The 13,713-nt window shown below is 40.4% G+C and overlaps 1 protein-coding gene across 1 annotated transcript in view; it reads left to right on the forward strand.

Annotated features, from left to right (window-relative positions):
* The window catches only part of kcnq1.1 (potassium voltage-gated channel, KQT-like subfamily, member 1.1), a 58,517-nt gene that overhangs the window by 18,674 nt on the left and 26,130 nt on the right, over window positions 1–13,713 (forward strand). The window contains exons 6-8 of the mRNA XM_037694505.1: window positions 8,815–8,910; window positions 9,101–9,217; window positions 12,421–12,559. Coding sequence (XP_037550433.1) covers window positions 8,815–8,910; window positions 9,101–9,217; window positions 12,421–12,559 — 352 coding nt within the window. The remainder of the gene's footprint in view (window positions 1–8,814; window positions 8,911–9,100; window positions 9,218–12,420; window positions 12,560–13,713) is intronic.

The raw sequence follows: 13,713 nt of genomic DNA on the forward strand, positions 1-13,713 counted from the left end.
ACAGTATATTAAAAAAACCTGTAAAACAAAAAAAGTGGCGTGTACATATTAATCCCACCAGCTACAGTTTTGCGGTACATCTCAGTAAGCTGGAACTTTTGTCCATTCTTCATGTTGAAAAAGTGCTGTTCGCTTGCAACAATCGTTCATCCAAACCAGAAAGTCTCAGTTGGATTGAGGTTTGGCTTTGACTCCAAAAACTAAAGTCATTTATCTAGTTGTCTTTAAACCACTTGTGTTCTGGGTCATGGTCTTCTGGAAGGTGAACCTCTATCCCAGTCTCAAATCTCTGGACAAGTCCAAGATGTTTCCTTTAAATATTTCCCTTTTGTTTGCACAAGTCATTGCTTCCTTTGGTTTTTTAGTCCCTGCTGATGCTAAACCTCCCCATGATTCTACCACCACCATGCTTCATTGTAGGGAGGTAGGTTTCATCATGATGACAAGCATTATGTTTGACAGTTTATGTTTGACAATATGTTGAACCTGACGACAGAATGTTCAGTTTTAGTCACATCTTTCCAGAGCACCTTCTTCCACATGAATGGAAAATTCCATATGGACTGTCATGTATCTTTTTTAAATTTCTTTTAAGAAATTACTTTTATTTGCCACACTTCCAGAAAGTGTGCAGCTCCAAGTGGTCCTATTGACATATTTTACATTTACGCAGTTCCAATTTCTTAGTTCCATCTGCCATCTTCGACCTTTTACACAACAAAACAGACTCCTGATAGACAGCTGTCTGTCAGATGACTCATTTTTCAAAACAGACTCCTGTCATCTGCAGTTCAGTGTTTGCAGCAAGATGCTGCATATCTTCTATAAGTCTGTTGTAGAGAGCGCTATCTCTTCTGCCATCATCTGCTGGGGGAGCAGCACCAGATCATGTGACTTAAATATGATCAGCAAGCTCATAAAGAAGGCTGGCTCAGTTCTGGGGACTCCTCTAGAACCTTTAGAGATGCGTGTACAAAGAAGGATTCTTCATAAAATGAAGAACATTATAGACCAGGGGTGTCAAACTCACTAACAAAATGGGGCCAAAATTAAAAACTTTGTTCAAACTAAAGGCCATTTTCAATAACTACATTCATTCAAGTCAGATAACCAACATCTTCTCTTGGTCACATGTTCTTCAACAAGAGTTTGATTGGTCTCATTTGACGTTCTCTGTTGTGTTCTCCTCATCATAATCAAAGATTACTAAAATAATTCAAATTATAAAGTATTTTGCATTTGACATAGCATCTTGGGGGGGGGGGGGGGCAGAGAAAATGACGACAAGGGCAACATTTGTCCCACAGGACCTTGAGTTTGACACATGTTATAGACAACCCTCAGCATCCTCTTCATCAGACTGTCAGGTCTTCAGTCAGAGGCTTCTTCAGATCCGTTGTAAGACAGACGCTACAAGAGATCCTTCCTGCCCACAGCCATCAGCATCTACAACAACTCTTTAATGAAACCAGGATGATGAGTTACAGCATTTAATTTACCTTTGGGATTAATAAAGTCTTTTTGAGTTGAATTTGAGTTTTAGTTGCTTTTTTTGACTAAAATGTCTGTTAGGTTTGTGTTTCGAGCATATTCTTTTAATCCCATATTGTCTCACTTTTCTGATTATGAATTTAATGGAGCTCTGTGGGATGTTCAAGGTTTGAGATATCAATTTATAAATCAACCCATATCTGTTCTTCTCCACAACTTTGCCTCTGACTTGTGCAGACAATTCCTTGGCCTTCATGCTGTCTCTCGCTTGGTGCTAGCCCTTTTAGCCTGTTTACCTTCAGCTCTGTGGAATACTCTTGTAGATTTGGAATCAATTTTCAATCCTCAAGGCAGTGAAAATTACACTTTTCTTCTTTTTTTCGTCTGCTCCCTTCTTCAGGGGTCGCCACAGTGAACTCAATCGCACAATGACTTGGCAATTATTTTTACTTCCTCACGCAACCACAAACCACCGAGCTACCACATCCCTTTGTGTGGAGCAGAGAGCTGCCATCTAGGGCACCCAGGAGAGCAGATGGTGGGGTTAAGGACCCAGAGTGGGGAATATGAGGGTGGAGGCAGCCACATTTTGATGTTGTCGTTACTGGGAGTTGAACCAGCTTCTAATCACAGACCCACCTGCTCTAACCTCTGTACCACCACTCCTGAACTCCCGCACACTGAATCACCACTCCCTGATACTTTTCTTCCTCTATCTGATAAAAATTCTTATAAATTCATTGTAACCGCTGTTTTATTTTCAAAAGTGCCCACAAAATAGAACATTTTCAGTAAAATATGGAGAAAAAAATAATTCTGTTTCTATCAGTCCAATTAGCCGATGCATAAGCCATAATTATTGAGGAAATAAAACTGAGAATAACAGACAACACGGCTAACAAACTAATGAACGCAACATAACTGTCTGTCAAACATGCACTGTCTCTGCCACCAACAGATGACAACAAGATAAAAGCCACGAGTCAAAACAATTTACATGCGACTCCAGTTCACAGGTGTTGTTTTCCCCGGTGATTTATCAGCCTCTGAATTATAGACTCCCAGGCATGTCAATCAAACCGGCTATGCTCCCAAACATTTCTTTCCTTTCTTACAAGTGCACTGATCAAAACGAATTTACCTCATAAAGTATTGTAGAAAAGGTTTTGACTTTGATAAAAGAAGCCTTTCAATGAAATTAAATCAGAACCAGTGCCTTGTGATTTAAATTTGTATTGCATAAAATATATACACCCACAATTGCTTCATTTAATGAAAATGTGGATAAGAAAATCTTTTAGGCATTCAAACGTGCAAATTCTGTGTGAATAGCTATGACGGGAAAAAAAATCTGTGTTTTTGTTGTGGTACTGCAGTGAAAATACTGTTATTTGCATATTTTTATACATAATCTTACACTTAAAAATAATCTTACACTTAAAACCTTGGGCGTTCATGTTCTTCAACTTATACTTTCACTGGTTAAAAAGACAAAATATTGATTTTATTTATTTATTTATTTTTCAGATAAAGGAAAACTATAAAATCAAAAACAAACGTATATATAAACAGTTAGGACATTGAGTATATTTTAAATAAATACTGAATCCAATGTATTGCAAATTTCATAAAGCTATATTTTATTCACAAAGAAACATAGAGAACACATCATATGTTGATCAGAAAACAATAAAATGTATTTTTTTGTTCAATTATAGTTTGCTGTGTCATTAACAAACTGGATAAATCTTTATCATGCAAAAAAGAGGCTATATTTACACACTGTCAATAAACTCTGCTGTATTATTTAGGCTAACAATAATTAAAATTTGACAAAGACAAAGCAGAAAACTGTTTTGTTATTAGACAAATGAATATTTGAAATTTTTATTTTAAATTCATTTTTTGAAAGAATAACACAGTTCAAAAGTCAGCCTCTCTGACATATTTCAGAGATGCATTATGGCCCAAACATGAGCCATCAAAACATATAGAAATACACCATCACAACAGGAAAGTTAATTTTATAGTTTTAGATAAATGCAAATTTTAGGAAGACACTACTAAAACTCAACCACATAGTCTGGGTGCTGATCTGGCCTGTGTGCAGTCCAGACCTCTAACAGATTGAATCCAACAAAGAAGACACGACTTTTGAACAGCTAGAAACCTGCATCAGACAAAAATGGAGCCCCCCCACCCCCAACCCCCCACCCCCCAAAAAAAACTCTAGCAGCTGTTGTCCTGAATTCCGAAAAGTTTACAGACTGTTGTTAAAACAGGCGGTATGCGAGTGTCCCCCATTGTTGAGTGTAGCGTTATTTTTTGCAGTTTTCAAGATGAGTGTTATTTGAGACTGGAATTGCACAGGAAATGCAAGAAAAACTTAATTATTTTGGTGAAATATTATCAAGTATGTAGGAGTTATAGAGTGTATAAAAACAGAGGTGTTTTTTTTTTAATATATATATATATATATATATACAGAGTATATATATATAGATACTTTTACAATATTTTCTTGTCAAAGGCAGTGTAGAGTGACAGTTCCTGGTGAGTGGAGGGAACAACATTATCCACCACCAAGTACAGTAGTGGAGCCAAGGGGTGGCCTCCTCCTGCAGAGTGTCCTATTTATGTTCTATTTTGTATAAGCTTCGCCCTTTAAGGCTTTCGCTGATGGGTTTATCCCGTTATGCGAAGCATTACACTGAAAAATTTAGTCCACGCCCGCCTGCTGTGTGGGCCCCACCCGGTCCGTATAAATTATGTTAAGAGCTGGTATTCGGCTCCCATTTTTCTTCAGCGAGCTAATAGCACTGTTAGAAGAACGAAGAAGGAAAGCTGTGTAGATGACCAACCTTTGCTAAGAATGCTTGGCCCGTCACGTCGACCTCCGGTCGTCCCGGTGAGCTCTCCTCCCCGAGGAGAAGCTGACGAGCAGTCTTGTTTCAAGGTAAGCACCGAGGAGTATTTCTCAGTGACAGGTCGCTACATGCTGGACAACGCCATCTTGTAATTTTCCTCTTATCGCCGACCCTCGGAGCGAATTGGATGGTTCCTCCGGGACAGGCAGCGTCAGCAGCAGCCCCCTGCGGCTCATTCCCTCCTGGAGAGCGTAGTGTTGGTGGAGGGGGGCTGAGCGAATGCTCACCTCATCCCACCTCATTTCGCATCGGCGATCACACCACTCCCGGCTGACGGCACCCTCTGGGGTTGCCCGTGTAAACGCGCGGCCCCACGGCATCATCAGCTGCCACATGCTTCCCCTCAACAAGATCCGAATGTAGCACACAGGCGCGTTCAGAGCCCTTTCGAGGAAGCCTCGCCTTCGGTCACGCGGAAAACATCCCCGCGACACATGACGGTGGTCGAGGCGGCGGACTGGATGACATCCGTACACAACATGACGCATCACTTAAACGCGCGTCCACTCCACTAACGTTACGCGGAGTGGCTAAAAACATGCTCGCCAGACAGATGGATGGCCAGGGTGTTAAGCAAGGGTTACACGTTGTAATTTGCAACCCGACCCCCTCCGTTCGGAGGAATTTTAGAGACGGTCCTGTCATCATCAGACCAAAGCTCATCCCTAAATGCAGAAGTCCAGGAACTTCTGATAAAAGATGTAATCTCCAGAGTTCCCAATGGAGAGGAAAACACAGGGTTTTACTCATGTTACTTCCTGGTTCCCAAATGGACCGGAGGAACGAGACCCATTTTGGACCTGTCAGTTTTCAACAAGGCGATCATGGACAGACCGTTTCACATGTTGACAACCAGACAGCTGTTGGACAACATCCAGAGAAATGATTGGTTTGTTTTCATCAACCTAAAAGATGCTTATTTTCACATACCGATCATCCCAAAACACAGAAAATTCCTGCGTTTCACTCCTTTCAAGGGGTGAAGTATCAGTACAACAGGCTGCCGTTCGGGTATTCCCTCGCGCCTCGTACGTTCTAAAAGTGTGTGGAGACGGCCCTGCAGCCGTTGCACAGGGCAGGGATGAGAGTTGTTTTACCTGGATGACCTGTTGCTGCTGTCACGCTCCAGACAGGAAGCAGTGGGACAGGTCTAGGCGCTGATATCACACCTGTTAAATCTGGACTTCGCCATAAATTGGAAGAAAAGCTTGATTCTCCCGGCCCAGACGATTGTTTATCTGGGATTGGAGCTAAACTCAACCAGCAAGAGGGCTCGTTTATCACAAACGAGAATCGACACTCTGAAAGACCAGCTCGGCCACGTAAGACCTGGCAGAGTAGTAACAGCTGTTTCCATCATGAAGCTGTTAGGAATTTAGGAATGATGTCATCAGCTCACACAGTTGTCCCGCTGGGTTTATTACACATGAGACGCCTCCAGAGATGGTCTGCACGTCTGCGTGTGGACCCAGTAAAACAAAAGAGGCAGATGATCATTGTCCCTTCCTCCGTGAGAGTAGACCTCCGACACTGGGGAAACACACTGGCTCTGTCGGAGGGAGTCCCCGTCAGCAGACCCACATCACACATGTCAGTCTTCACAGACGCATCGCTGTCAGGTTGGGGGGCGACATGCCTATCTCAAGCTATAGGGGCGCTATGGCCCCATCACACATCAGCCCACATAAATGTTGTGGAGTGTCGCACGGTGCTGAACGTGATTCAACACTTTGCTCCTGTGCTGCAGAATCAACACGTTTTGATTCACACAGACAACAAGGTTACTGCTGCGTACATAAACTGGCAGGGGTGTGTGCGCTCAGCCCAGATGTTACACATTGCGACAAAAACTACTGCGATGGGCACACCAAAATCTGCTCCCAATCAGAGCAGTGTACAGTTCCGGGGTTCTGAACAAAGGGGCAGATGTCATGTCAAGGGGCGGCCCATGTCACAGGGACTCTCCATCCAGACCTGAGGGCCCAGATGTGGCAGAAATTTGGCAAAGCAGCTGTGGACCTGTTTGCGACATGAGAAAACGCTCAGTGTCAACTACGGTTTTCTCAGAGCCCGTGAGATGAACCACCGCTGGGGGTGGACGCGTTGTCCACAGCCCATGGCCCAAAACGCTTCTTTACGCGTTTCCTGCACCTCCTTTGATTTTACGGTTCTTGAAATGAGTTCAGGAGGAGGGATTGACAGCTTTCCTGTTGGCCCCCAAGCGCGTGGACGCACCATGGTTCCCAGTCCTGCGATGCCTGCTATTGGGGCGCCCGTGGAAACTGCCGTGGAGAGAGGACGCTCTCCTTTAGGCAGGTGGATCGATCAGGAGTTACCCAGAAATAGGCCAGCACCTGTGGGTATGGCCGCTGAGCGGACCCACTTAGAAGGGATGGGTCTCCCACAGGATGTAATGCGTACAATTCAGGATTCACGTGCTACATCTACCACAGCACTGTACACATCAAAGTGAGCAGTTTTTCAGCGCTGGTGTACAGAGAAAGGTGTAGAGGCCACCTTCATGTCCACTAGGCGACGTGCTGTCCTTTCTGAAACAGCTGATGGACAGAAATTTAGCGTCTGGCACGATTAATGTATGCTACAGCCATCTCTGCCTGCCACGAAGGGTTCGGAGACAGAACAGCTTTTAATCATCCGCTGATGAAGTGTTTTCTAAAAGGTGTACAAAGACACAGGCCTGTTTCACACCCACTTGCTCCACAGTGGGTTTTAACGCTGGTTCTGCAAGCCCTGATTAAAGCTCCATTTGAGCCTCTGGATCAGGTTCCACTTAAATTCTTGTCTCTTAAAACAGCCCTGTTGCTGGCTTTAATATCCGCTAAGAGGGTGAGTGATTATCTGCCTTCTCTGTCGCTCCGTCATGTCTCAGAATTCAGGCTGACGGCAGCTCAGCTGATATAAGACCAAATCCAGCTTTATGCCTAAAACATCACGAGCTCTTTTAAATCAAGAGTGCTATCGTTGGAGGGGTTTTCCCTTCCCCCCACAAATCAGAAGAAGAAGCGTTGTTCCATCTTCTCTGTCCGATGCGGGCGTTGACGTGTCACATAGCACGCACAGCTGCAATGTGTCAAATTCAACATTTGTTGTGCCTTATAGAGATGCATCTGTAGGTTGCCCGTTATCCACCCAGCGCTTGTCACACTGGCTGTGTGAGGCCTTTTTTTTTCTTTTTCTGAAGCCTACAGAGCATCAGATTTAGAGCCTCCTGTCAACCTCAGGGCACACTCGATCAGGGGTGTTGCATCTTCGACTACTTTGCATAATGGTATGACAATGCAGGATATTTGCACTGCGGCCACGTGGTCAACACCCTGCTTATTTATTCACTTTTATCTACTGTACGTGATGTGACGGCCCGTTCCATGACACATTCTGTCCTTAGTGTTTTACAGAATGAATATTGTTGTTTCATGGAACTCCGTTTAACTCACATCTGTCTGCATGCATTACAGTGTGAGACGTTGTTATCAGCCACAAGCTATGATTGTTATTTTGGTTCTATTGTCACTAATCAGTTCATGACTATTGTTACCAATCAGTTCATTTCAGTTTTCCTGTTATTATTAATCTGTTCGTACTGTTCAGCCGTAACCAGTTGGTTCATGGCTCTTTTCAGCATATTTTCCCTCCTCGTAAAAAAATTTCCGGGGCGTTCATGCATTCAGAACACATAAATACACAACATACGTCTGTGCATGGCACACATAATTACGCAATGTGTAATTACGTACATGGGGAGCTGAGTGACAAGACGTTTTTTGGGCAAGCTTCTGCTTCATACGGTGTTCGAATGGAGCCAGAGAGGCGAGGACCACATCTGCTTCGCAGATATGGGTGGATATGGGTGATATGTGGATGGGGCCCACACAGCAGGTGGGCGTGGACTAAATGTTTCAGTGTAATGCTTCGCATAACGGGATAAACCCATCAGCGACAGCCTTAAAGGGCTACGCTTATACTCATAGAATCTGGGGTTACAGTACGTAACCAACGCTCTGCAACAAAGTGGGCATGGCCCAGTGCGCTGAGGCAGGGAGCTCAGATCATGACATTATGTGCTTTTTAGAGTGTTTAGAGTTTAGAAACATTGTTTAGAAGAATATTGCAAGAGTGTGGAAATGTTTAAAAACACACACACACACACACAGACATACACACACACATATTATATATATATATATATATATATATATATATATATATATATATATATGTGTGTGTGTGTTCACACAGCTGTTCCCTCCTAAAACAGCACACGTTTTTTTTTTCTCCAATATTCTGTTTTTGGCTCCCATTTGTGCCTGCACCTGCACCTGTGTGGTTAAAACCGAATTAATTAGGAAGAACTCCTCTGTGTTGTTGTTGTTCACAGGGAATTTTAGGCTCCGGCTTTGCCCTGAAGGTGCAGCAGAAGCAAAGGCAAAAACACTTCAACAGACAGATCCCTGCAGCTGCCTGTCTCATACAGGTATTTGGAAAAAACACTCAAAATCAAAATAGCTGGAGGGTTGAATGGTCTCAGAGACCCACTTTTATTATTGAAACCATCTTTTCATGCATTTCATCTCTTTTCTTAAAAAAATGTTCTGGAACAAAGTGTGTCCACTCCAACCAATATATACAGTATATACCGGTATTTTATTTTCATGCCTCTCCAGACATCATGGAGATGTTTTGCTGTGGAGAACTTTGATTCTGCCACGTTCAAGCTGTTCTTAAGAAAGAAATGCCATCTTCCTGCCTCATCTCTGTCCAGCCCTAAGCTCAAAAAATCGGTGGGTAAAAAAGTTATTTTTACTGCTTGTATTTTTTTTTTTACTAATCTTTATGCTTTATACTTGTGATTGTTCAAGCATGTGTGTGTATTCAGTATCTTTTTTTAAACTATTCTTGTATTTATTGATTTCATGATTTAGCTGCGCTTCTAGATTAAAAAAAATGTTACTCTTACACTGCTCTACTATTCTGAACAGCAAGAACAAGATCATTTTTTACCTGACTTAAGGGACTAAATTATAAATGATTAAAAAGATACAAAAACAAAAAAAAAATTAAGAATTTCATTGACATCTGTTTTCTACAACGGAGTATTAGGCCTCGCTAAGGAAAAAAAATTACAATACGAGAAAAAAGTCATAAAATTATGAGAATAAAGTTGTAATATTATGAGAATAATGCCGTACGGGAATAAAGTTGAAATATTACTAGAATAAAGTTGTAATATTATAAGAATAATCATAATACGTCCTTGGTCAGCTCACACCTGCTGTGGACAGCCTCCAATAGGAGTCACTTTGTTTGTGAAGTAGTCTGCGATCACTTTTGGGTCACCATTAGTAAACTATGCCTCCATCCACATTATGACACGACTAAATCCATCAATGCAGCCGTTAATTGTAATGCCATATGGCTTCAGTTTATCATAAGGATCCTTAAGCCACAGTGCATTGGGCACCCTGCTCTTGTGCTGCTGACATCAACATTCATCATTTTACTGCAGTTCAAAGACTGACTCTTTGTGACTGAGTTCTGATAATTTTACAACATTATGCTGTTAGCGTTACAAGTTCATTCTAGTAATATTACGAGTTCCATCCATCCATCCATTTTCTTTACCCGCTTATTCCATTTTGGGTCACGGGGGTCGCTGGTGCCCATGTCCAGCAATCACTGTGCGAGGGGCGGGGTACACCCTGGACGGGTCGCAAGTCCATCACAGGGCCACATAGAGACAAACGAGACAAACAACCATTCACTCTCTCACTCACACCTAGGGACAATTTAGAGTTACCAATCAGCCTAACATGCATGTTTTTGGACTGTGGGAGGAAACCGGAGTACCCGGAGAAAACCCACGCATGCACGGAGAGAACATGCAAACTCCACCCAGAAAGGCCCCTGGACCGGGGTTTGAACCAGGGACCTGCTCGCTGAGAGGCAGCAGCTCTACCAGTTGCGCCACCGTGCTGCCATATTACGAGTTTATTCTCATAATATTATGACTTTATTCTTGTATTATTTTGACTTTATTCTTGTAATGTTACGACTTTACTGTTGTAGGACTTTACTGTCGTTATACTATAACTTTATTCTTGTAATACTTCAACTTTATTCTGGAAATATTACAAGTTCATTATCTTGATATGACTTTATTCTCGTATTGCTTCTACTTTATTCTCGTTATACTATGACTTTATACTTGTAATATTTCAACTTTTTTCTTGAAATATTATGACTTTACTGTTGTATGACTTTATTCCGTTAATACTATGACTTTATTCTCATATTATTTTGACTTTATTCTCGTAATATTATGACTTTATTCTGGTAATACTACGAGTTTATTCTCATAATATTATGAGTTTATTCTTGTATTGTTTCTACTTTATTCTTGTAATACTACAACTTTATTCTCAGATTATTTTGACTTTATTCTCGTAATATTACAACTTTATTGTTGTATGACTTTTTTCTCCTAATACTATGACTTTATTCTTGTATTATTATGACTTTATTCTCTTAATATTATGACTTGATTGTCATACAACTTTATTCTTCTAGCACTTTAACTTTATTCTCATATTATTTTGATTAAATTCTTTTACTATTATGACTTAACTGTTTTACGACTTTATTCTCAGAATACTATAACTTTATTCTCATATTATTTTGACTTTATTTTAATATTGCAACTTTACTGTTATATGACTTTATTTTCATATTACTAAGACTTTATTATCATGTTATTTTGACTTTATTCTCATAATTTTTGTACTTTATTCTCATAATACAATGACTTTATTCTAATTTTATTTTGACTTTATTCTCGTAAATTACAACTTTATTTTCATGCTTTATTCTCAAAATAATATGACTTTATTCTCATATTGTTTTGACTTTATTCACATAATATTACGACTTTATTGCCGTACGACTTTATTCTTGCAATACTATGACTTTATTTTCGTTCATAATCTTTTTTTTTTTTTTCCTTAGCGTGGCCCTAAAGCTCCATCGTAGTTTTCAATGGGACCATTTATTTTTAATATCTAAAAACTTATGGGATTTTAAAATGGATAAAAATATTCTGGTTACAAAACAAATATAATTTACAGTCTTTTTTTTATTTATTTTCTATTCAAGTATCACACCAAGCATTCAATGAAAAGAGTTTTCTCCAGTCAGCTGGTGCCACAGTTTAAGTCTCAGTGCAAAGGCGTGTCAAATGTAGAAGCACAGCCACATAAAATGGTTTTGACTGTCCTGATGCTGTGACAGTTCTTCAGCGTTTAGACCATCAATATTATTAGAGTTTCATGCAATGGTTACAAAACTGGGACACTTTCTGAATGACACTTTTATTTGAATCTTTTGATATTTAGCTTCTTTAATTTTGCCACAAAGCTTTTTGTTCCCACTCATAAGGATGACAAACTTATTTAAACACACAGGTCAGCAATTTTTTATTTTTTTTCCTCATTTTGCAACTACTTTGCCTCATTAAGTGAATCACAGCAGAACAATAGCATTAGCTGTATTTGGACCAGTGGGTTGTTGAGTAGTATTTTATGCGTTGGTTGTTTCTCATAGTTGTCATTAGTCCCCATCGGAGTCATGGTGCCATATGAGCTATATAATTGGTCTACGTTTTGTTGGTAGACATGTGTCAAAATAACACTCGTAAAAACTAAGATGCAATTTTTGTTGTTTCGAGCAGTGTTACCTCGTCATGTGTCCGAAGTCAGATTGTTGTGGCACACCTGAGACCGTTGGCACCACCATATAAACAGTGACTATTTTCCAAGGTCACTTTATAAAGAGTAGTTTGCTATTGGAAGAAATATGTCACTTTAGCACAAATAACATGACAAAATAATAGATTTGTGGCAAAGGATAGTTTTTTTTTCTTCTGCTGTGTCATTCGAATGTCATGCAGGCACTTTCTTTCTCTGCAGTTACGTTTGCTTTTGTTGTGCAGGTGAAGATGAGGAGGAAATTGAAGAGTACTGACAAGGACAATGGTCCAACTTCTCCCACAGTACCCAGCATCACCTGCGACTCTGTGTTCGACAGCGGGAGGGAGTTAAGTTCAGATGTTAACAGCACTGTTGGCACAGGTACTAGAAAAGGACAAGTCGTACTGCAGGCTCGTGTTTAGTTGATACAATGCTGTTATCAGTGATACAGTGAATGGGTGTTACAAGTCAAATGACTATGTCTTTAATATTTGGTGCTTTTATAAAGTCAATTAAACAATTATGTCAATCAAATTGCTCTAAGGAAAGGCAACAATATTAATAGTAATAGTAAAATAATAATTAACCAGAACTTACTTCTCTGGCTGAAAATCAAATATTTATTGGTATTACTCCCATTAGAATAGGACTTAATGTTTAGATTTTAAAAATGTGTTGATGAGAGAATGGAAGGGGGGGGGGGGGGGGGGAAAAAAAATTTTTCAAATAAATAAGCATGCTGGAGAAAAAAAGAGAAAAAATAAATTACTCTGAGGACATGAATGTTCATGTTCAGTAATCCAGGTAGAAAATCCAACAAAATTCATCTGGATGGTTTCTTTCTTTCTTTTTTTTTTTTTGTTGTTCAGTCGTTTCATCCTTCATCCAAAGGACTTCATCAATCCAAGGTGCAACAACAAACTCATTCCCACAAGAAGCCTACTGACATGGTGGATGAACCAGTTTGCTGGTGAATAGATGGTTTCTGGTGATAATATAGTGATTAAAAAAAAGATAAGGTGATAAACTGGTTTCTGACAACTTTGTTGGATTTTCTACCTGGATTATTGCGCATGAACTTGGATGCTTTGAACCGCTTTGGCTATGGATGCCTCAGAGGAGTCGACGGGGGAGAAGGCAGGCCCCAGAAACCATCTTATCACCAGCAAACTGGTTGGTCCATGTGAGTGTGCTGCTGGTGGGACTGAGTTTGTTGTGGCTCCTTGGACTGATGAAGTACTTTGGATGAAGGACAACTTCTCAAAAAAAAAAAAAAAAGAAACCATCCAGAGGACCTGACTGTATTTTGTTGTACTCTGAGGACAGTGAAACATTGTTGTGTCTGTTTAATTTAAAAAGTTTCACCCAACACTCAGCACTGCTAAATCAGTATAATAAAGTCAGAAGCAATCTAACAAAATAGTTGATGTTAACGTCCATCAAATCATTCCACCTGCTTTGTGCTCGTTCTGCACCTGTAGGAAAATTGTTCATTCTTTTAAAAAAGTGACTGAAACAGAATATATATATACAAA

Source organism: Nematolebias whitei, chromosome 2 (assembly GCF_014905685.2).
Source record: "Nematolebias whitei isolate Nwh7 chromosome 2, NemWhi1, whole genome shotgun sequence".
Classification (NCBI taxonomy): Eukaryota; Metazoa; Chordata; class Actinopteri; order Cyprinodontiformes; family Rivulidae; genus Nematolebias; species Nematolebias whitei.